The following is a 25236-nucleotide window of genomic DNA, read 5'->3' as shown; positions in this document are numbered from 1 at the left end:
ATTCTATATATTTCCAGAAGCTAAACATGGATCTTTTATCTCACTCTTTCATTTATTTATTTATTTTTCTTTATAAACATAAAAATTCTACATTAAATATGGGAACTGTAATAAACACAAAATACAGTATTAATAAATAGGCCACATTTACTTACTGGTGATTCCTCTAACACTTCATGCAAGTATCGCTGAGTCCGCTTCACCACAGACGCATCAGCTCCCACGAAAGGAATGGAGTATGTGCTGAGTTCTCTGCAGTAAGAAATCGGCCACCTGCAAGACAGACCCGTGCGAGTTTACACTTCCTCTAGTCACAGTAACCACAGCTTCAGCCTGGAAATGTCTGGGTAGAAAACATCAATAACCTTCCTTGGGGTCATAATAAGCATGAGAATGGTAGGTGTGCTTTTAATTAAAAATTATTTTGGGAGTTCTTTTCTCTGTTCATCACACCTGCATCCAAACAAGTAACAAGTGTCACATTCTTTATACCACCAGCACTTAAATGTAGTTCAACTGTTTACCCTATCAATTTCCCTAGAGACTGACGTAAATAACACTCATTACAATAGCCCAGTCCTAAACTGTGTCTGGTAAAGTTCTTTCATAAAAGTGCTGCTAATGAGACTGGTTAATTTACATTAAGAACATCACATTTTAGGACGGCAGTTTTACTGCATAAATCTTAACTAATATTTGACGTTGATGTCAACAGTGAGATGTCATCAGAAACTTCACTTTAAGTATTATTATGTGTAAAGTACTTAAGCTTAAGATAATGTGTTAATTACATTTTATCTTTAAAAACAAGCTTGAGCTCCCAGGTTTTCTTAGCAGCATACTTTAACAGAAACCAGGACCGGGGATACAGCTTGGCAGCATAGCACCGACCTGGCAAGCACCAGTCCTCAGATCAATTCCCGGTCCCGTTAAAAAAGAAAAAAGAAAAAAAGACCCAAAAAACAGACAACCTCACAAAAATTTACTCAGACCAGATACATTAAAGAATAGATTTTGAAAGAGTATACCTTTTTTTCAATTTTGGACCAATGAAAGGGACGGGTTTCAGGTTTGCCGAATTTCGTAGTTTTCTCAAACCACTCTGAGATGCAAAACCATAAACTGCTGACTTCCAGGTACCATCATGAATACACAACCCCTAATAAAATATGTCAAGAGTTAAACAAACATGTCTTAAAGGGCAATAACTGAAAGATAAAAGCAAGCAACTTGTAACTGTTACAAGCAACATTTCACTTCTATTTGTGCAAGACATAATCCCTTATTTCATAATCTCGAGATGAATTTCATGACTAGTTAGGCAGCACAAACACTCATTGGTTAGATCATACTCAGCCCATACAAACCATTTATCTTTCCTCCTACCATTATTTATGGTCTTCACAACAAGTAATTCAGTTTCATCTTCTCACTTTCCCTCAACTAATTAACCCTATTCCTTAAAAAGTAGCCACTCTAATCCCATTGCTATCCTATGCTAATTACTCAAATATTCATGACGCATTCCCGGGCACAATCTATACAATACATACAACATACATCTACCCATCCCTGTTATACTGGGTTCCCCAGCTATTTCCAACACCTGTTGTTCTAGGCCCAAGTTATATATTTTTCTTCCCACTTTAGTTTTCTTAAAATAATTCTTTAAATTTACAGTTAACTCGTGCAATTTATATTTTAATTTCATTTCTCAATTCTTTGCTTTCTGGTGCTGCTGCCAGTCCTAAACCCTTAGTATTTCCCTGCTCTTACTCAGATTCTCCTTCATCCACTTCATCTTTTTCATGACTTAGTTCTCAGTGCCTTCCCTTCTCTCAGCACAATCACACTTCTCCAGCCCCTACCTCCGACTCCAAGGAGAAGGGATTGCGACTAAGGAGAGCACAGAAGAGGGTAGGACCCCGAATACACTGCCACAGTGCCGGCCCTCCTTTACCTAACTTCTAAGTGGGCCTTTTCATTCTCGATGACATAAATATTTAAACTTCACTTACCATTTGATTGTATACAGCTGTATTATGTCCTTCTATCTACATTGTTTACCTACTTTAAATGAACAAAGTCATTGGAAAAGATTTCAAAACTAACTTTGTCACAAGCTTTTTTTTTTTTTGGTACTGGGAGTCAAACTCAAGACCTTGCACTTGCCAGGCAGGCACTTATGCTGCTGAGCTGTATCCCCAGCCCTGTCACAAGCTTTAAAAGGGGAGTATCAGTGAGGCAGACGCACAAAAGATATCTTTGATTGTAAATAAGTAGGAAAGAAAAGAAACAATAAAACCACAAGAAGATCCAGGTTTTCTTGTCTCCTCTCTCTCTCTCTCTCTCTCTCTCTCTCTCTCTCTCTCTCTCTCTCTCTCTCTGTCCTCCCTCTCTCCCTACCTTCCTCCCTTCTTTTCTTCCAAGACAGGACCATGCTAGCCTCAAACTCCTGGTCTAAATAAAGCAATCCTGCCTCAGCCTCCCAGGTAGGCAGGACTATGGATGTGTGTCATTCCACTTGGCTTATAATTTTTTTCTTTTTCTTTTTTTCAGAGCTAGCAATCACACCCAAGGCCTCATATATGCCTAGGCAAGTGCTTTACCAGTAAGCTATAGGCCCAGCCTGCAGGTTTTCATATTTTGGTTTTGATGATGTTAAAAAGCAGACACCAAACATAATTTCTGTTTTGGTACAGACTGATCTCTTCTGTTTTATTAAAATAGAGCTATGAGTCTTAAACGTTTGATTTGCTAAACTATTCTATCCAGGTGTAGCTAATTGGAACTACTTACAAAGATTTCCAAATTCTAGGAGAAAACTTTTTGAAAAATCTAAAAATACCTTCTTATACAAATCAGCCATGAAAAAGGCAAAAGTATTATTAAGTTTAAAATTTTTTATCTTATATTATTAAAAAATGTAAGTAAATAAAAGTGTGCTATACATTACAATTTAACAAACCTATAAAACCAACATACATGGAACTATCTAGGGCATGCACTGCAATACAGGCAGCATCAAAAAAGGACCTTTTTCTGTCCCCTTTTCAGAGTAACCAAAAAAAAATAATTTTTTTTTGTTATTTGTAGAGAGGGCCTCACTGAACTCTTGCTTCTCCTGCCTCTACCTCCTGAGGGATGGGACTATAGGCATGCACCACCATGCCTGGCAGTTCTTTGTAGTGTTTTAACACTTAAGTACTCATTTCTAAACAATTTTGCCAAGTTTTTCTAAACTATAAAGAAATGGAATCATACAGGATACTGTATATTATGGAATTTGGCTTCCTTTGCTCAAAATGGTGATCTTAGGATGTGAAAGATAACTTACTCTGAAGTTGGCCTTTTCACTTTCTCAACTGTGTCTTTTTTTTTTTTTTTCTGGTACCGGGAATCAAACTCTCGACCCCTCACTTGCCAGTCAAGCACTGTGCCACTGAGCTAAATCCCCAGCCCCATATGGCGTCTTTCCATAAAACTAACATTCTTAATTTTAAATGAATGAATTTATCCTTTTTTATTATATTTTAATGTCTCTGTCTTTTTTAAGAAAAGTCATTCCTGACTGTGAAACCATGAAACCAAGAGATGTGTCACTGCCTGGAATGATGGGGGGAGAGGTTAAACACTAAAATCAGAAATGAAAGAGGAGACATGACTACCAACCTCACAGAAATATAGGGGAGTATTGGAGAATACAATGAACACTTGTATGCCAATAAATCAGAGAACCTAGAGGAAAAGGACAAACTCCTGCAAAGACACTGTTATGGGTTAAATTGTACCTCTATACCACCTACATTAGGACTTCATCTATTGAAGTTCTAACCCCTCAATTCTTCAGAGTCTGATTTTATTTGGAAATGAGTTTTTCTAGCAATTTATGAAACTTTTAATATTACCTGTAGATTCTCCTAAATTTTCTACATTCACAATTATATCACCTGCAGAAAACAGCTTTGTTTCTTCCTTTTTAACCTTTATACAGTTCATTTCTGTTTTCCTACATTACTGTTCTGGCTAGGATCTGTCTGAAAGTAATGACAGTGGGCATCTGTGTCTTAGTCTGGATCTCAAAGCAGAAGTTCACAATGACAAACACTGGGTTTCACGTTTGTTATAGCTTTGAGGAACTCTGTTCTATTCCTAGTTTGCTCTAAGTTTTAATCATGAATAAATACTACATTTTACCTAATGCTTTTTCTCTACTGAGATGGCCTTATAAATCTCTTCCTTTAGCCTGTTCATGAGATGATTTATTTTCCTGCTCTAAAATAAACTTTGTCAAAATATATTATTCTCATTACATATTATTGCTCCTAATTTACTAATATTTTGGTTAGGGTTCTTACAACTATGTTTCTATGCAACACAGACTGAACTTTTCCTTTTTAAATTGCTCTTATAGAATTTTGAGATCAAGGTTATGTTAGCCTCGTCCACCCAATTCGTTCAAACACTGGGCTGCTAACACTGTGAAGGGTGGGCTTTGATGAAAAAGAGAACAATCCCTAGTTTTGTGGTGTTCACATTTTAGACAGAGTGAAAAGCCTACAGAAAATGTACCAAACCTAATAGGTGAGAAGTACTACAGTAAGAGAGAGCAGATAAAATTAACTACAGTATTGGGCCCCAGGGAGTTAATGTGTAATGTTAAATTAGGTATTCATGGTAAGCTTCACTAGGACAATAGTATTTGAGAAAAGACTGGAAGGAGATGAAGGAGTCAGTCATGCAAATATTGCAGAGAACTATGCACACAGGCCAAGGAAACAGCTCACACAGGAGCCCTAAGGTAAAAGTGTGGTGCTGTTAAAAAAAAAAAAAAACACAGAAATCAGTGTATTTGGAGAAAAATAAACGGGAAAAATGTGAGAGACAAGGCTAAAGGCCATCAAGGCCACATCATTTGTAATTATGTACACTATGGTAAGGATTTTGGATTTTTTTTCCCAGATACAACAAGAAGCTACTAAAGAATTCTGAGGAGTAATATGGTCTAGGTTATGTTGGAAAAAGATCTCAAAAAACAGAGCTCAATAGTTTGCTGCATCCAAGAAACTCACCTCCTCCAGAAAGACATTCATAGACTAGAAATCAAAGAATAGAAAGCAGTATTTCATGCATCAAAACCCTAAAAACAAGCAGGGGTGGCAATCTTACTCTCAGACAAAGTAAACTTCAAGCTAAAACTGATCAGAAGGGACAAGGAAGGTCACTACATACCAGTGAAGAGAATAATCCAACAAGAAGTGATAACACTTATGAACACATATACACCAAATACTGGAGCACTTGTCTTTTTTTGAGGGGTGGGGTACCATAACTCCAGACCTCACACTTGCCAGGCAGGCCCTGCACCACTGAGCTAAACCCCTGGCCCGAGCATCTGTATTTATAAAACAAATACTACTAGATTTAAAAGACCAAACCCTAACATGATCATACTGTGTTGTCGCAGTACTCTTGCAAATTGACAGAGCAACTAAAACAACAACAAAAAAAAAAATCAAGAAAGAAATATCAGACCTGAACTACACCCTTGAAAATATGGACCTATAGACATCTACAGTGTTCCCTCCACCAGAGTACACATTCTCCTCTGCAACACACGGAACCTTCTCCAAAACAGACCACATACCAGCCACCCAGAAAGCCTGCTTAAATAAATATGAAAAACCAAAGTCACCCCAGGTTTACTATCAGACCACTGTACAATGAAACTAGAAATCAGTAACAGAAAAAACCACAGAAAATTTAGAAACACCTGAAAAGTTAATGACACACCCCTGAACACCCAATGGATCACAAAAGAAATCAAGGAAGAAATTAAACAATTTCTGAAAGCAAATGACAATGTCAGCACAACATACCAGAACCTATGAGACACAATTAAAGCAGTGAATTGGAGGGAGGGAGGTTCACTGTAATCAATGCCCACATTAGAAAAACACAGTGAGCTCAAATAACTCAATGAAGAGCCTCAAGATACTCAAGAAACAACAGTACAAGCCCAAAGTGAAATTAAGGAGTGAAACTGTAAAGATCAGAGCAGAAATTAATGAAATTAAGACTGAAAAAACAAAGAATCAATGAACTGAAGAGCTGGTTCTTTGAAAAAATAAACAGAACAGATAAACCCTTAGGAAAACTTACAAAGAGAGAAAAGACTGACATCAATAGAACTAGAAATGAAGTAACATCAGAATGGAAATCACTGAAATCCAGGAGATAGTAGCTGCTATGAAAAACTGTATTCCAACAAACTGAAAAATTTTGGAGAAATGGACAGATTCCTAGATGCATATGAATTATTCAAACTAAATGAAGAATACATAAAAAATTTTAACAATCCAATAGCAAACAATAAAAGTGAATCAGAAATAAACTTATCAACTAAAGAAGCCCAGAATCTGATAGAGTCACTGCTAAGTTCTACAAAATCTGTAAGGACATTATATGTACACATCATCAACATTCCTCAAATTCTTCAATACAATTGAAAAGGAAGTCAGCATCACTCTGATCCCAAACCAGACAAAGACCCAAGTGAAAAAGAAAACTTTAAGGAAATCTCCTTAATGAATATAGATGGAAAAACCCTCAGTAACATACTGGCAAATACTAGAATGCAACACATCATCAAAAAGATCATACATTATGACCACATAGATTTCATCCCAGGGTTGCAAGGATGGTTTGACATAGTCAAATCAATAAATGTAGTATATCACATAAATAGAAGCAAAGACAAAAACCAAATGATCATATTAATAGATGTAGAAAAAGCTTCTGACAAAACCCAGCACCCTTTCATGATAAAAATCCTGAAGACAGTAGGTATAGAAGGACCTCACCTGACTGTAATGAAAGCCATTTATGACAAACCTACTGCTACCATCATATTAAATGGAGAAAAACTGAAAGCTCTCCCTCTAAAATCAGAAACAAAAAACAGGTGCCCACTATCACCACTTCTGTTCAACATAGTACTCAAAATATTAGCCAGAGCAATCAGGCAAGAAAAAGAAAGAAAAAGGATATGTGTTAGGAAAGGAAGAAGTCAAATTATCATTATTTGTAAATAACAAGATACTCTATATAGAAGACTCAAAAACTTCCACCAAAAGACTGCTAGAATTAATAACCAAATTCGGCCATGAGGCAGGATACAAAATCAATACACAAAAATCAATACCATTTGTGTATAGCAATAATGAACTCAGTGAAAAATTAGGAAAACATCTGGGTGTGGTGGCAAACACCTGCAATCCTAACATTTGGGAGGTTGAAGCAGGAGGACTGCTGTGAGTTCAAGCCCAGTCTGGGCTACATAGTGAGTTCAAGGCCAGCCTGGATCCTGTCTCAAAAAAAGGGAGGGAAGGATGGAAGGAGGAAAAGAAGGAAGAAAAGAAGGAAGGAAGGAAGCAAGGAAGGAAGCAAGGAAGGAAATAGGAAAACTATACCATTCACATTAGTATCAAAAATTAAATATCTAGGAACTGACCTAAAAAAGTGAAAGACTCTACCTTGAAAACTACAATACAGTGGAAAAGGAGATTGAAGAGGACATTAGAAAATGTAAAGATGCCCTCTGTTCCTGGATAGGCAGAACCAATAGAACTAAAGTAGCCATATTCTCAAAACTGATGCACAGATTTCACACAATTCCAATAAAAGTATCAACAGCATTCCTTAAAAAACTAGACAGAAAAAATCCTAAAATTCATATGGAACCAGGAAAAACCCAGACTAGCAAAAAAAGCAATACTGGGTAATAAGAGCAAAGCAGGAGCCATCAATACCTCACTTCACACTTTCTACTATAAAGCAACAGTGATAAAAAACAGCATAGTATTAGCACAAAGACAGACATGTGGATCAATGGAACAGAATAGAGGATAATGAAACATCCCCGACACATTTATTTATTTGATTTTTGACAAGGGATCAAAAATGTATATTGGAGAAAAGATAGCCTATTTAACAAATGATGCTGGGAAAACTGGCTATCTCTATGCAGAAGATTGAAGCTGGATCTGTATTTTTCATCATGTATTAAATTTAAAAATGGATCAAAGAGGCTGGGGACATAGCTCAGCAGGACAAGCACCTGCCTGGCAAGCACAAGGTCCCAAGTTCAATTCCTAGTACCAAAAGAAAAAGGGACCAAAGACTTAAATAGTAAACCTACTGGAAGATAAAATAGGTAAAACACTTGAAGTCACAGGTGTAGGGAAGGACTTACTTAACGGAACTCCAAATGCACAAGAAATAACAGCAAGAATCAACAAATGGGATTATCTCAAATTAATATATAATATTAATAAATTTCTTCACAGCAAACAACCAACGCAGTAAAAAGATAACCTACAGTATGGGAAAAAAATTTTGCCAGCTATTCCTCAGGCAAAAACCTAATACCTACACTATACAAAGAACTCCAAAAAATTAGACCACCCACAATGAAAGATCTTATCAAAAATTGGGCAAGTGAAATGAACAGACACTTCTCAGAAATACAAATAGCCAATAGATACGAAAAAATGTTCAATGTTTCGGGCCACTACAGAAATAGAAATTCAAACAACACTAGGATTTTATCTTACACTAGAAAGAATGGCAATCATCAAGAAATCAAAAACATATGATGGTGAGGCTGTGCTGCATCAGGAACTCTTCTATATGGTGGGCAGAAATATAAAGTAGTACAATGACTATGGTAATCAGTATGGAGAGTCCTTAAAAAGGTAAAACAGAAATTCCATTCACCTCAGCTTTTCCCTTTCTAGGTATCTTTCCAAAAGAGTCAACATTATCATAATACAATAATACATACATACTCATGTTTATGGCAACACAATTCATAATAGCTGTATTTTGGGAAAGGCCAGTATGGCCATGAGCAGATAAGTAGATAAAGAAAATGTGTTATCTATAATAGGATACTAAAAGAATAAAAATTTTAAAAATACAATACTAAAAAGGAAAACTTCAAGACATTTGTAGGAAAATGGATACATCTGAAAAATATAATGTTAAGTGAAATAAATCAGACATACAAGCTTAAATGTTATGTAGTATCTCATTTGAACAAGACAAAGTATAAATAATACAGCTTATCCTGTATTATACTGTATAATACAGGCTGGGGATTATACTGTATACAGGCTATTATACTGTATAATAGACGCTGGGGACTTAGCTCAGCGGCACAGTGCCTGCCTGGCAAGCACAAGGTTGTGAGTTTGATTCCCAGTACCAGAAAAAAAACCTAAATAAATAAATAAATAAATGTATGAATGAATGAATGAATGAATGAATAAATAAATAAATAAATAGTTTAAGAAGGAAACTGGAGATCAGATCTGAAAATGGGAAGGGGTCCAAGAGACCAAAAGTAAGGGGAGGGAGTAAAGAAAAAGGGGAAATTAAAGATTTGTAATTTGTCATGTACAGGTACCAAATACCCACAATGAATGCAAACATTATGTCTTGTAAACATGAACTAAAACTAACAATAATAATAACGAAAATGGGGAAAGGTGAGAGATGGAGGAAGATGGATGGGGAGGGAGAGTTAAAAAGAATCAGGGCCAGGTGTGGTGGCAGACACCTCTACTCTCGGCACTTGGGAGGCTGAAGTAGGAGTACTGCCATGAGTTTGAAGCCAGCCTGCGCTCCATAGTGAGTTCAAGGCAAGCCTGGACTACACAGCAAGACCCTGTTTCAAAAAAACAAAGACAAAAGAAAAAGAAGAAAAATAAAGAATCAAGGTGTTATGTACATGTACCTATGCCCTAAAATGAATGCAAACTTCTTGTATTGTAAACATGTACCAGTAAAATTTAAAAAAAGAAAGAAAAGGATCTCTGTGCAGTAGACATGCTGGTACATGCCTTACCAGCAGGATGGAAGGCTAAGGCAGGAGGACTGCCACAGCCCAGGTGCTGGAAGCCAGCCTGAGCAACAGAGAGACTCCGTTTCAAAAACAAATCACTTCAGCTACTGTATTAAGAACAGAGAAACAAGGAATAGTAAGAATAGGGAGGTAGCAAGGGAAGTGGTAAGAATAGGTCAAATTCTAACATATTTTAAGGCAGATTCAATCGGTTTCCTGATAGACATTAGATACAGGTTTCGGAGAGAGGAACTAGCAATAACTCTACCACTTGGATCGAACACTTACAAATAATTACAATTACAAATGCGATTAGCGCCTATCTGGGAAGGAAAAGCATTATGTACAAACACAGTACATGACATCTATCAAATGTCAGATAATCAATTAGGCAACTAGATATTATGTCTGGAGTTTAGGAAAAAGTGGGTTGATACCATGAATTGTAATATATTTCTTAGTATCCAAATATGTAAAGGTTTTCTTGTTAACTCTCTATTGATTTCTAGCATAACTGCATCATAGCCTAAAACATACTCTACAGCAGGGCTGGTAAACCGTTTCTGCAAAGACAGACAATAACTATTTTAGGTTTTACAGGCCACATATGACCTCTGTGGAATATTCTTCTTTCCCGTCCATTACAGTCCTTTAAAATGTAAAAACTATTCTCTACTTGTAATCATACAAAAATAAGCATGGGCTCTGGGGTAGACCTAGAGCTGCCCTATCCAATATGGAAGCCACCACAGCACATGTGGAACATCTCCATCACTGAAGGAAGATCTCACACATAGCATATGATATGGCATGATTCAATCTCCTGAATTTTTCTGAGTCTTGTCCTGTCTTAGCTCATATTATGATTCAAATGTTTTAAATATAAAATTTTAAAAGCTTAACAAAAAAGATAAGGAGTGGCTGGAAAACAACATCTAGTGCCAAGGGATAACAAATTCAAGGAAAAATTGTCCCTGTCCCATCCTTGTAAAATGAAAATTGTATTTTGCTTTAAAGATATGAGAGCAGTGATGCATATGCTTCAGATCTGCTTTGGTTTAAGTCCCAATGTTGAGTGCTTCTATTAATACTTAATATTTACTGAGCAAGTACTAAGTGCCAAACATTGTTCTAATTTGTAATTCACTAACTGAATCCTCATAGCATCATATGAAGTAGACACTATCTTTTATACATCAAGGGAATGAAGCACATAAGGATAAGTAAACTTGCCCACAGCCATAGCACTGATGAGTGGCAGAGGCAAAACTCAAGCTTAGTTCAAAGATCTATACTCTTTATTTTTCAGAACTGGGGACTGAAGTGTGTGCTGTGTGCTGGACTATATCCCAAAATGCCCCACACCCTACCCCACCTTTTTGTTTTGAGACACAGTGTTGCTAAGACACTAAATTACCCAGGCTGGGCTCAAACTGTTTCATTTACTTTTTTTGTTACATTTTAGTTTTTATTTTTCTCAGTACATATTTGCAGTACATAATGATTACACTAATCGAGGAGAGCTGGTATGTGCACGTAACACATTTTAATTCTTTTTATGTTTCCTTCTTCCTCCCTCCCTCCTCCATATCGTCATTTCTTGGGCCCCTTATGGGATCAAATTGTGGTCCCCCTGCCTTAGTCTCCCAGAGTGCTGAGATTACAGGTGCGAACCGCCACACCCGGGAAACTCAGTAGCACTTCTTTTGTTTCAAGGAAACAGAAGAGACTATCACTAGATCTACCTGGTCTTTGCAATGGCATTCTCTGATGCTCTGCAAAAAAGGCCTCTTCTACTTCTACCAATTTTATGGTGATTTCTATGTAGAGGACATCTGCTTTTTGTGAGTCCTGCGGTAATTTCCTATAGCTCTTAGCCTGTCTTATCCTTACTTTGAAATGCTTTCTTTTGCAATCTGTCCCATGATGTTAGATGGGGCTGACCCCATGATGCTCCCTGTAGGACATCCGAACCTGGGTAATTCGGTGACTCCATTACCCCAGGTGACACTGACTGGCTTAAAAATGACCACACAGCCCAATACCTGGCTAATCTTCCCTATTTAAACTCTGGCAACTCCTCCTGGGAAATTACAAACTTCAATTATAAACTTCTCTTGTTTCTCAAGCCTTTGTTCAGGTCGCAGGCTGACCATCTAAAAGATAGTCACTTTTCAAGATTAACGTCAGCATGGCCTCTATGAGCCATGTGCAAATTACTCAGGCCCATTCTTACTTCCTTTTATTCTTATATTCTAGCAAACAGTCTCTGTAAAAAGAAGAAAAAAACAAACCACGTTCTACAGAGCTCTTTGTGTTAGTTAATCCAGAAGTACAGAATCATTACTCTTAGACACCTCCATCCTATCTCATCTCGGTGCACTGTTACACTGCAGATTTCATATCCCTTATCTAAAATGTTTGGGATAAGAAATGTTTCTGACTTTTGTTATATTTTGTCTGATTTTGGAGTATTTGTACAGACTTTTCCAGTTGAGCACCCCAAGTCTAAAATCTGAAATGTGCTAAAATCTAAGTTTTTGAGCATCATCTCAGCACTCAAATATTTCAGATTTTGGAGCATTGTGGAATTCAGATTTATAGATCAAGGAAATTTAGTTCATATCCTAGATTCTCCAAAAGGTTTTTATCACTACCTCCCAACCAGAGGGCTTTGCATTCATAGAAACATACAGTATTTCATCAGTTCTTTTTAATAACAAATACTTTCCATCTCCTGCCAAAATTAAATTGTTATCTCTTTTAAGGGCAAAGTTTGCATCTTATTTATGTGTCACTTTATCTTGCCCTCCTATATATATTTGCACTGCTACACAATATTTATTGAATGAATACATTATAAAGAGAACAAATCTTATGAAACCTAACCTAGAATGGGGTTAAGTGCTATGAGCAATAAAAATACTATCACAAATTATGGTCCTCTCCCAGAAATGCAACTGTCTGTTCCCAAACAGACCATGCATTCAGTCAGATTAGATATACTGCATACATTTATGGTTACAGTAGTATTTAACTCCAAGTTAGGTATCCAATAAAAATATACTGACTTGCCAGGCATGACAGTTTAAGCCTTTAACCCCAACATCCTGGGAGGATCATAAATTGGAGCCCTACCTGGGTAATGTCTCAAAAATAAAAAAAGGGCTGGAAGGGCTGGGCATGATGGCACACACCCATAATCCTAGCACTTGGGAGGACGAGGCAGGAGGATTGCTGTGAATTCGAGACCAGCTTTGGGCCACATAGTGAATTCAAGGCCAACTGGAACTACATAACAAGATCTTGTCTAAAAGAAACACAGGCAGGCTAGTTGGGTATAGAGCTCAGTGTCAAAGCCCTGAGTTCAATCACCAGAACCAAAAAAATGCACTACCTGCACTAAGGTGTTAAGTTTTCTTGACTGACAACATTAATTACAGTGATAGATGCCTTTTAAAAATAAATTCTGTTTTACTCAAAATAATTTAGTATCTTTTTTCAATTAAACAGTGACTCTTACACACTAAAACATACAAATACATATAAATTTTAATTCATTTAAATCTTTTTAAAAAGACACACATCTTTTCCAAAATGTTTTCAATACTGACTTGAAAAAACACTTGATGAAAAACTAACCTCTGGTCCTGAATGTATAGTCAGGTAACTTTCCACAGCAGTCAAAGTACCTAAAATAGAGCAGTAAAAATAAAACTGATATTATTCAATCAGGACAAGCAACAAACTATGCTTCTTCACTTAGGGACCACTTTACTAAGATTGATAGAGTTAAAAACCTGTATAGTAACAGTTTTATTATGTTATTATACAGACTTAAGAAGCAGTAAAGGCCAGGTAAACTGTTGGTAAGGCTAAGTAAGCTGTTAGAAGAGTCTGCCATAAACTGTAACTGTTGGAATTGACAAAATCTTTTCTATTACTTAAATTGACAATATCAAGAATCCTCCCCAATAAGGCAACAATTTAACTAATTTATTCTGGCAGGGCCATCACATAATTATCAAAATCAGATCCAAGAGAATTATTCTGGTTTCAAAATTCAAGCTTTCAAGGGCTTATTAGTAGTGGCTCATAATAAATGTTTAGAACAACACTTTTTTTACTAAAACACCTTTCGATGACTTACAAAATACTTAAATCAAGGCTGTTAAAATAAAAACGTAAGTATAAAATTGAAACCTGAAAACCAAAGCCCTCAGAAGGGGACAAATCAAGTATAGTAACCATGAACACTAATATATACGCATAATGGCTAGATACTTAATAGATGAGTTTCTCAAGAATGTAAGGCAAAAGAAAAATAAAATGGACTGGCTGACCTTCAAAATGTGACAAAAAAATATACATTACTTAGGAAATACGGTTCATGGTTTTAATTTCAGAAAAAATTAAAACACTGGGCCTCACAAAGTAGACAATGAGCAAGACAACAAACAAATGTGTCATCAACAGACGTTACAGCACAACTACAGCCACGTACACAGCCACAGCCGCGTGGCTAGTCTGACCAATGACACAGAAACTATAAAACATGAGCTGTTTCTGAGTGATGCTGACAGAATGTGGCCCATGTATGTGAATCTGTGCTCTAATCCTATCCACAAAGAGAACATGGACCACCCAAGACAGTGTACAGTAATAAAATGTGGACCACCTCTATTAAAAATCAGCTGGAGAACTTGTTAAAATTTTGACTTCAAGGTGTCAGTATCTGGAAAAATATTTTTAAACAACCTTAAAGTAGTATTTCTCACAAATAAAACCTATTCAAAATAAAAACTATTAAATATTTAGGAATAATCTCAATTAAAAATATATAGGATTACCATGAACAAAACTTATAAACTTCAGACATAAAGATTTTTTTCCAGTGCTAGGGATTAACCCAGGGCCTTGTACATGTCAGGCAAGTGCTCTACCAGTAAGCTGTATACCCACCCTCAAATCTCTTAATGCTATGTGTAAATTGTACTTTAAAATTTGTTAATTTTAAAGAAAGCAAGTTGGAATTTGTAATGGCTATCAAAATCTTTTCCCAGAAATTTGAGAGTTCTAACTGTAACGAAGTTAAGACAATGGACAATTTCTCATTTTAGAGCACATATATTAGTATCTATATCTCAACAGGTCAACAGCATTTTATTAAAGATGGAGCTACATAAAAACAAAGTAGGGTATTGTTTCAATATTTCCCATTTATAGCTGTTTCTTTTTTTCTAACAAGATTTTAGCTCATCACAATTAGAAACATGAAGCTCTTCTATTTTCAAATTTGAGTACTGCTTATTGATCAATAATTACCATTCATTTTATTTCTGGTATATATCACTCCCAGATCAGCTGGAATGCTGTCAAAGCCGCTGCTTCCAATGATGTAGACCCCCTTTGCAGCAGCTTTCTCATGATACTTCCAATACATTAGTTCCAGAAACTAAAAAAATACAGAAGAATTTGAATCAGCGTTTATAGAAACACCTAGACCAATACTAAATGATTTATATTTAAAGACAAAACGAACTAAAAATGCTCTGCAGCAAAATATTAACTGTGAATTTTTGTTTCATTATTCAGCAAATAATGACTGTATGCCAGTGTGTATGCCACTAAGTATAGTGGCCCTATTTTTGTATGACTTTTAAATGTAAAATTAATATTAAAAAATTAAATATAGGAAAAACAAAGAAAGCACAAAAAAAGAACCACTTTGAACTACATAACCCAGATGAACATCATTACATGTATCTCTACATAGAGTGGTAGGAAAGATGATACAAGAGATTCTGAGCCTTTAGGGCTTTGGGGGCTGTATTTATGTATGTTTTGTTTTGCTTTAGGGTGCTGGAAGACTGGACCCAGAGCTTCATGCATACCCAGCAAGCACTCCATCACTGAACTACACTCCTAGCCCTATTAGGTTCTGATACTACTTTTACGGTAGTTGGTGAGATAACTTAGAAATTTTTCATCATTTTTATGCTCTGGGTTATTTTAAATAATAGAAAGTTTTTCTTTAATTCATGTTTCCTACCTCTTGAGTCAATTTTGGTAATTTACACTTGTCTTAGTACTTTCACATACATATTACCAACTGATAACCTCTACGTACAGATTATACTGGCACATTACTGACAATAATCAGTACAGACTATAGAGACACGTGACACTATCATGTGAAAGGTGGTAGTGCCACACAACTTCCTACAGGCAGGGAAACCTCAGGTCCCCTTGTATTCACTAGGTAAGTGACTGAGCAAGTCATTTACCCGTGCTAAGCTTTAATTTCCTCATCTATGAAACAGAGAAGAAGACGGTAACTGCTTTATACCTATGTTTCCAAAAGTTACATAAAAGTTTTAGCACAGTGTTGGGCATATGGCAAAAATTGTATGAATGTGAACATTTAACTTTGTGGGGCAGGGGTGCTAGAGACTGAACCCTGGGCCTCACACATGCTAGGCACAAGCTCTATCACTGAGCTACACCCCAGCCCCTCACTTAAATTTTTTGAGCCATGTGTGGTGGTGCACACCTGTAAGCCCAGCACTCTGGACAGCTGAGGCAGGGGCAGGTTTGCCAAGTTTGGTCACAGGGACTTAGCAAGACCCTGTCTCAAACAATAAGAAGAACCAGGGATGTAGCTCAGTGAAAAGGTCCTGAATTCAATGTCCAGTACCACAAAATAAACAAATAGGATTGAGGGGATTTTACATTTATTATTTTATAATGTTGCAAATGTGCCTGTTTTGTTGTTGTTTGTTGGTTTTTTGGGACAGTACCTCACTATATAGTTCAGGTTAGCTTTGAACTCACTATGTAGCCCAGGCTGGCCTCAAACTTGTGGAAATACTCTTGCGTCAACCTCCCGAGTGCTGGGATTACAAGCATGTGCCACCATGCCTGGCTTTTTAAAAATCCTTTAATTCGTCCCCTTTTAAAAATTTTTATTGGTACATTTTAGATATACATAGTGATCACATTCATCATAGGGAATTTATCCCTATACATCATATATATTGCTTCCTTTTCCCCCATTCCCCTCCCCTCCCTTCAACTCTTCTTCCCCTGCTTATTTACAAAAGCTTTTTGCCTCATTTTTAAAGGGGAATTCATAATGAAAAAATTACAAAAAGGAGATTCTAGAAATTACATATAGGGTTTTTTGGGGGGACACAGGGGTGGCACTAGGGATGGAACCCAGGGCCATTCCACTCAGCTGCAGCCCCAGCCCTTTTTTTATTTTTTATTTTGAGATAGGGTTTCACTAAGTTGCCCAGGCTGGGCTTGAACTTGTGATCCTCCTGCCTCAGCCTGCCAGAGTGCTGGGATTACAGGCATGTGCCACCATGCCTGGCTAGCATAGTATTTTCATTAATTCAGTTCAAAGCACTCAGTAACTATAAAAATCAGTACATTTCATATACAAAGAGAATAACTGAGGTTATGATAAACAAAAAAATTGAAGAAAACCAAAGCTAACACATTACCATCAATACTATCAACAGAATACCATAGGAATACCACCTCTAAATACTAGGAATTAGCACCAATTTCAAAATGTGACTATAAAATTGCACTAAATATTCTCTATTTCATTAAACAGAAAATGTGTGGTCAATTCTGCTTTTGCCTTTCTATTTTACACACCTCAGGTTCCCCACAGATGTCAACACAGCTAGTTCCATTTTCAACACATGCTTTTACCACAGGTTCTCCATAAAATCGGTACTAGGGAAAGAAAACAAACAGGTTACTCCTGCATGGCAAGCTTAATTCAGCCAAATGCCATTTGCCCTGAAATATAATCTTTGTTATCATAAAATCAAATGTTAATAAAGAAGCATAAAGATAAACTGAAAAAATAAGATACCTGTCCTATACCAGCTGTTACAGTATAAATAAATAAAGGCATGATGAAATTACACAGGAATACATACTTACCTCTAACAGCACACAAAATGAAGTTTTATAGAAGTAGTAAATTGCTTTAGTTGAATTCTGGGGTTTTTTTGTAGTGGGGTTTTGTTTGTTTTATTTGTTTTTTTTTGTCTTTTTGAGACAGTGTCTCACTGTGCAATTCAGGCTGGGCTTGAGTTCACCTTGTAGCCCAGGCTGGTCTCGAACTCTCAACTATCCTCCTGCCTCAGCCTTCCGAGTGCTAGGATTATAGGTGCATGCCACCACACACAGCCTAGTTGAATTCTGACGAATAAGGATTTTCCAAGAAAAACAAAAATTCAAATAAAGGAAGAAGTACATGTAAAGCTGTAAGAAAGAGGATCTGTTCTTGCTACCTGACACACAAGGTGGTTGAGGAGAAAGTGCCAAGAGATGAGTCTGAAAAGAGAGACAGTACTAGGGCCTGTAATCACAGCCCTGAGGAGGCTGAGGCAGGAGGATTGCCATGAACTTCAGGCCAGCCTGAGCTAAACAGTGAGTTCAAGGCTAGCCTGAAGTACAGAGCAAGACCCTGTCTCAAAAAAAAAAAAAAAGTACTAGGGCCCAATCAGGAAAGACTATGCGTACCTACCAACAAGTCTGACTTTATCTTTACTAGATAACTCGCTTTGCGGCAGGATTTTACTTATTATTATTGTTGCTGCATACTTGCAGTATATAGCAATTATATTCATTATGGGGAGTTGGTTCATGTACATAAAACATCCTAATTCATTTTTTTTCCTGCAGAATTTTAAACAGGACAGTGGTGTAAGATTTATAGTACAGATACATTACTCCAACTGTGACACTGGAAAACAAATCAGGGGCAAGTGAGAAAGGCTGAGGGACCAAACTGAAGGGGCAGAATACACCAAGGATGAGACACACTAAAACAGTAAATGTGATTAGATTTCCTGATTAGCAGGGCTAGACATGGAGATCAAATGCACTATTTGCAAAATTTTTAAAAACAGGAAAAGGTCTGAAGTGGTAAGTTTAAAGCTGGCTAGCGTAGATATTCTGAGTTCTGTGATATCAGATTGTTCACCATTTGCTCAATCTCAAGGAATTAAAATAAGAATGTCACTGTACAATAGTTAACACATCAGGATTCAGGCCATTTTTAAAGGAGCATGACAAATCTTTCCCTCTGTGAAGGTGGGTAAGAGGAAACACTCCTCTGCGTCTTCTCACTCCTGGCAGCCAAAGATGGACACAGAAGATCGTTTTTTTCTACCAAGCCACTGAGATGCAAGTAATGAGACACTTAAAGATAGGACACTGACTCTTTACAAGTATGTAGGTCTTTACCTCTCTCTTATTAAGAATGGCAGACAAGGATGTGAGGGCGATCTGGCTGTGATACGTCACGCCACTGATCGCGGATGATTTGGCTCTGGCTGGCTAGGCGGGCGTCTCCTGCCTCCCTCACTGTTCCACCTACTCTCCTAGCTCCACAGACAACGTGTGTGTCCCTGACATCCAACCTCTAACTCCAGAGCTGCTCCCTCCTCCGAGCTCCTTATCTGTGCTTTCTGTTAGAAACATTAGGAGCTGCTAGAGTACAGGACATCCAGCATGACTCATACACAGAATTTACTTCATTTTGGCTACATTTTCACACCTTTTATTTTCTCTTCACCCTGATTTCCTCACTTACTTTAAAGGAAAAAGAAAAACTCTCTACTATATTGTGTTTCCTGTCTGTATCTATAGACACCACAGCTTCAACAAGTCCACAACTGAATCCATTATCTTTCTTACTAAACCGGTTTCTCCTCCACTTCCTAGCACGCATGTGGAGTGCAGTGGGGGGAAGGGAGGGAAGAAGACTGGAAGTGGGGGCTGAGGAAGGGGAGGAAGAGGGGAGTGGAGGGAGGAGGGGGAGGAAGGGGTAAGGAGAAGAGCACTACTGCCCGGGTCCCTCTCCTAACATCTTTTCTCATGTACTAAATGAGAAAAGACTCAGACAAAATGGTGCAAATGGCTGAATAGCACAATAGTCGGGAGCACAAGTTTAAAGTCAGACCAGATTTAAACCCCGGCTCTGCAGTCACTAACTGTGTGACCTTGGACAAGTCCCTTTCAATCCCCTCACTGAAAAAATGGAGATAATAATGCTTCGCTGGGCTGCTCTGATGATGAAGAGAACACAAAGAACAGCGCCGCGCCAGCACGCAACACGCAGGTATATTCTCTGCTAGTGTTGAAGGCATGCCTCTGGGAGCTCTTTTCCAACCTCCTGCTTCTGGAGTCACAAGTTTTATCAAGCCAGCCCACCAAAAGCATCCCCCAAATATCCCAAATCAGTCACTTCTCTACATATCCCAACCTTAGCCAGACTCTGTCACCTCACATCTAATTTCCTACTAAAAACTCTGAACTGGTTTCACTGCTTTTCGCATTCCTAGGACCAATTCAGTCCCATTTCCCAGGAAATAACAAATTATTATTTTAAAATAAAAATCTGATGCCATCTTTCCTTCTCTTCCATGCCTGTTACCACTCTTATCCCTCACTAGCTCTCCAGTGCCCACATTATGCAGTATAATTTTTTTTTTTTCAGTTTTTAGACAGGGCCTTGCTAATAAGAGACAGAGTCACTTGTTTCCCATCTCCCCGCCGTTCTAAACTCCCCATAATTCTCTAACATGCTGCTGCTCCACACCAGTGTTTGCTTCTATACATATGGAATGTCCTCCTTCCCCTCCACATCTGCCTAGGTAACTCCAAATTCCTCCTGGCTCAGCCAATGAGTTTATTTACAAGTACTGGCAAGGCGTAGTAAAGCATTACTGAACTTCATAATTAAACTCAGACTTTACACTGAGCTATATCCCCAGATCCCACCTCCCTTTTTTTAGGCAGGATCTTTCCAAATTGCCCAGGCTCTGATCCTCCTGCCTCAGCCTCCCGGAGTGCTGGAGTTACAGGCATAAGCCACCACACTCGACTGGAACTTTTATTCATGCCCATTTTTATAGAAGACACAAAGAAAAAATAAAGCTTTATCAATAATATGTAGATTGATGGCTGAGGCCCTGAGTTTTATTCCCAGTACCCCCCCCCAAAATAGTAAAAATAATATATAGATTAACTACAGTACATCTCCGAGGCCACGTCCATTGGTCAACTGTTGAATATAGACTATCTTAAGTATTCTGATGGGGGGATGGGAGAGTTCCAGGACATGGAGGGGACACGCTGACACACCCATTCGTCCAGTCACTTTCAGCATATTGTGACCTAACACTTGTTTACCCATGCCCAACAGATGGGCCTCAGCTCTGAGACCTCAGGCCTTTAGAGAGGAGAATAAAAAGATCCAACACAGGAGATAAATGAAGCTGGTAGACAGGAGGAAAACGAGGAGAAGGTGAGAATCAAAAAAAAACCAAGTAAAGAAAAGAGGGAATCATGGACTGGATCAAATGCTGAAAGGCTAGAGATGAGGACTGAACACTGCTGACTGGATTTGACAGGACGGGCCTTGGCAGGTTATTTCATTGAAACAGTGTTACGGCTTGTGTCTAGATGTCCCCTCAGAGCCTCATGCAGTCATGGGGGGTGAGCTTTTTAGAGGTGGCTGAATCTAGAGTGTATGATGCTGGGATTAAAGGTGTGAATGCTACACCCTAGGGCGGGTAGCCTGCACACAACATATGGGACAGAAAGAGTCTTGTCTCTCCCTTGTTGCCTTTGCTGTCTTCTGTAGCCATAAACTATTGCCCTCTGCCATATGCCATTCTGCCTTGGTGCCAGCTGATAGTGGACTGAAATTGCTAGAAACTGTGAGCTAAATAAACCTTTCCTCCTTTAACTTTGTGTGTTGGGCATTTTGTCTCAGCAATGAGAGAAAAGTAACTAATACAAACAGTGAGGATAAAAGCCTGACAAGAGCAGTTTAAGATGCAAGACCAGTCACCATAGTATGTGTTTTTCTCCGGCCACACAGTGATACTCATGTTCAAGTGAAGAGTTAGAGAGTTAGAAGAACTGGGGCTGGGTTTGTCTAGGGCACTGACTGGCACAGAGGGCAAAGGAGCACAGCTGACAGCGTATACACCAGAAGGGTTACAGCAACACATACAGTGGAGGGAGTCAAAGCTAGGTGAGATAAATCTAAATAAACACTTAAATTGCCTATTTATTTAATAATACAAAATATTTTTGTTTTCCATTTTTAAACTATTAATATTTTAGATGCTTAGTTTTCGAAAGTCTTGCCAATTTTGACGTCTCCTACAGATCACGAAATGTTACCATCATTCACCTTGTTGCAGTCCGTCTAAAAGTCCTCCTCAGTGCCTCTTCTTACATCCAGTACAAGAGCAAAAGCTATTCTCCTTTCAAAACACACTGAGTCCAACCACTTCTTCTACCCTATCCTAGTGCCTGCCTTGCTTGGACCATGCCACTGCTGGTCCTTATTATCCATCCTTCCTCTAAGAAGCCAAAGAAACTCAAAATTAAATCAGGTCACACCTTGTTTTCAAACACTCAATGGCTCTTGGTCATTCTCAGAGGAAAATCCGAGTCCTGACATTGGGCTGTAAGAGCTGGCTCCTGCCCATCTCTCCAGTCCACCTCCCCCCTCGCAGTCCTGCTCCCAGCTCGGTCGCACTGTCTCCTCTCATCCTGCAGTGTTGCCACGCACACTCTCAGCCCAGAACCTACGTATCTGCTTCCCCCGGAACAGTTTTCTCAAATAACCATGGTCGACCCTTTGCCTGCCTTCCTATCTCTGCTCAAATGTTGATTCCTCACTGAGAATTTCCCTGACCAGCTATCTAAAACAGACTGATGTGCCAATCTGTCTTTGCTCTGCTTCATTTTTCCTCAAAGAACTTAGCCTTATCTCTCACTGTAGTCTTATTCTTCTGTCTGCCCACAAGAATGTGAGCTTCACAAGGGATTCTCTGTTTTATCTACCCCGGTGTCCCAGCTGTTGGAATGCTGCAGTTTAGAGAGTAAGCAGTCTATATTTACTGAATGCTTTTTTAGTTTCTATCTTTTTATTTTAAGCATATATATTTCTAGAATAATACAAGAATACAATAATAACGAAAGGATGCATACTGAATTTTTTTTTTTTTCTTTCTTTCTTTTTTTTTTTTTACTGAAAGGGCATACAAGAAAAAGAAGGGAAAAGTTTGGACATCATAACTGTAACAGCTCAAATTCTCTGAGTGCAGTGGCACCGAGACCTTGTCTCAGGGGCCTTCGGTCACATCTAGCTGTTCCTCACCAGAAGAAAAGCTCCCCATATGGGGTTAAGACCTTCAACCAATTCTTCTGTCCTCTGCCCTTATGTTCCTCTGAGAGAAAGTACAAAATACCAGCTTTTGCTAAAAATCAATGGGCTGTTTGTTGTGCTACAAAGAAGGGTTGATTACTTACAGGTCCTACGCAGTTGAGGACAACTGTTGTCTGTTTAGCCATTTCATCAAGTGAGGCTGGATTAGTGATATCACAAATTATTATCCCAACTTCAGATGATAATGTTGGTCTTCCTAAAATAACAAACAAAGTATATAAAGCAAATCCTACTATAATATTAGAGATTCCACAACTACTTTTTATAGTAATCTGTGACCACAAACTTACTGAAAACTAATGCTCCCTCTCAAATAAAAAATTTTAACCAGATAATAAAAAAGGAAAAAGCTATGAGAAAAACGGAATCAATACTAAGGGGTACTAAAAAAAAAATCACTATGCTTTGAAAAAGATTCTAAAGCAAGCCATGTGTAAGTTACAGTTCTGTGTAATGTGACCATTTTAAAATGTTTCAAACAAGTTTAGATGCTAAGTAGATGACTGTCCTGACTTCTCTACCAACTTATATTATAAATTAAAAACAATTCTCATCAACTTCTGAACAATTATAATGCTCTAATTATAGAGGGTGGAAGACTGTCAACCTCAGTACCATGAGAACATAAAAGAACTCTGAGATGAGTCCACTTTTACATCGTCCAATCTAGATAACATCACCTATTATTTCATAATAAGAAAATAACTGGAATTAATTGGAACTAACAGCCCCAACAGAGGAATGCAGGTTTCCACCGGACGAGGTATATTCCCAATAACTTGACTTGGGCATTAGAAACGTTAGATACCTAGGCTGGACCTGTGTGGTCTTGCTGATCAGGAAAAAGAAATGGAATACTGTATTTTAATTGTGAAATTATCTTTTAGAAAAATAAGGCCGAACAGCTCTTTGCTCAAAACTGTGTTGGTAGTGGCGCTGAACTGTAGGACAGTCTAGCCTACATGCAGTGTATACATCCATACATAAGCACGGGAAGATTTTATATTTCTACTAGACACAGGATACAGTTATAAGATTAAACATAAAGAATGCAGTATACCTGGAACTCTATCAGGTGCTACCTGCATGTGGGGAGTCCAGGGCAGAGAAAACGCATATTTCAAGGCTATGGAGTCCTAAATTAGTGTCTTCCCAGACCGCGAAGGCAGGGTCTGAGGTGTCTCCTTTCTCCACGTGCATATCCACAGCGCTTAGAGCGGCGTCCAGCATAGAAAGACCACTCACTAAGTATACACTCAGTGGGAGTTGCAAGAGTAAAAAAACATCAAAACCTGACTTTTTAAAAACTTCTTAAAACGAAGAATAACATTGCTGGAAGATTCTTACAATGAAAAACAAAACAACACAGGTTCTGTAGCAGAGCGTGTGCTTTGCACGCAGAGACCCTAGGTGCAATCCTCAGCATCAACACAAACAACCCTATCCGTAAAAGTCCTAATCATTCTTCCCGTCCTCAGAAAGAAGAAACCCAGTTCCCCTTTTCCCTGTCCAACCAGGTGTCAGGAAACCTCCAAGCCTCTGGGTAGCCGCGCTGGGAGATGGGACGAAGCAGACAAAGAACGACTCAGGTTCTTCACTTTCGGGCCAGCGGGGCTCCCTAAACTAAGGGCGACACTCCAGCGTGGCGGGGCAAAGACCTCTGCACGTCAGTCTCTAATTCAGCGGGAACGAAGCGCCCGTCTCCTCCCGCCCGGCTCCCGAGGGCAGCTGCGGGGAGAGGACCGCGCGCCCCGGCCGGCCGCCCTTTACCCAGCTTCAGCGCCGCCTGCTCCAGCACCCGCAGCAGCTTCTCCCGGGAGCGGCCGGCCACGGCCCAGGGCAGGCGGGAGCTCCGCTCGGGGGCCACCTGCTCCCGGGCCACCTCCTCCGTCACGAACTGGCCGGTGAAGCCAGAGGCGCCGAACACCACCAGCTGGAAAGACCTCCGCTCGGTCGCCATGACGAGTCCAAGGCCAGCGGACAGCCGGGGCGGGCTGAGTGCACCGCGCCTGCGCCTCGGGCCGCGACCCCGATACCGGGCGCAGCAACC

At 38.7% G+C, this 25236-nt stretch overlaps 1 protein-coding gene across 1 annotated transcript in view; it reads right to left on the bottom strand.

The window, feature by feature from the left end:
• Positions 1–25236, bottom strand: part of Sccpdh (saccharopine dehydrogenase (putative)) — a gene marked incomplete at its 5' end in the record, with an annotated part of 35508 nt that extends 10272 nt beyond the window's left edge. The window contains 7 exon segments of the mRNA XM_005374793.2: positions 156–273; positions 1029–1159; positions 13550–13599; positions 15233–15362; positions 17576–17656; positions 23270–23382; positions 24957–25236. Of these exon segments, the coding sequence (XP_005374850.1) occupies positions 156–273; positions 1029–1159; positions 13550–13599; positions 15233–15362; positions 17576–17656; positions 23270–23382; positions 24957–25146 (813 nt within the window).

This window comes from Chinchilla lanigera, unplaced genomic scaffold, assembly GCF_000276665.1.
Source record: "Chinchilla lanigera isolate Chin_1 unplaced genomic scaffold, ChiLan1.0 scaffold00005, whole genome shotgun sequence".
NCBI classification, from domain to species: Eukaryota; Metazoa; Chordata; class Mammalia; order Rodentia; family Chinchillidae; genus Chinchilla; species Chinchilla lanigera.
This window is presented reverse-complemented; position numbering and strand designations above follow the sequence as displayed.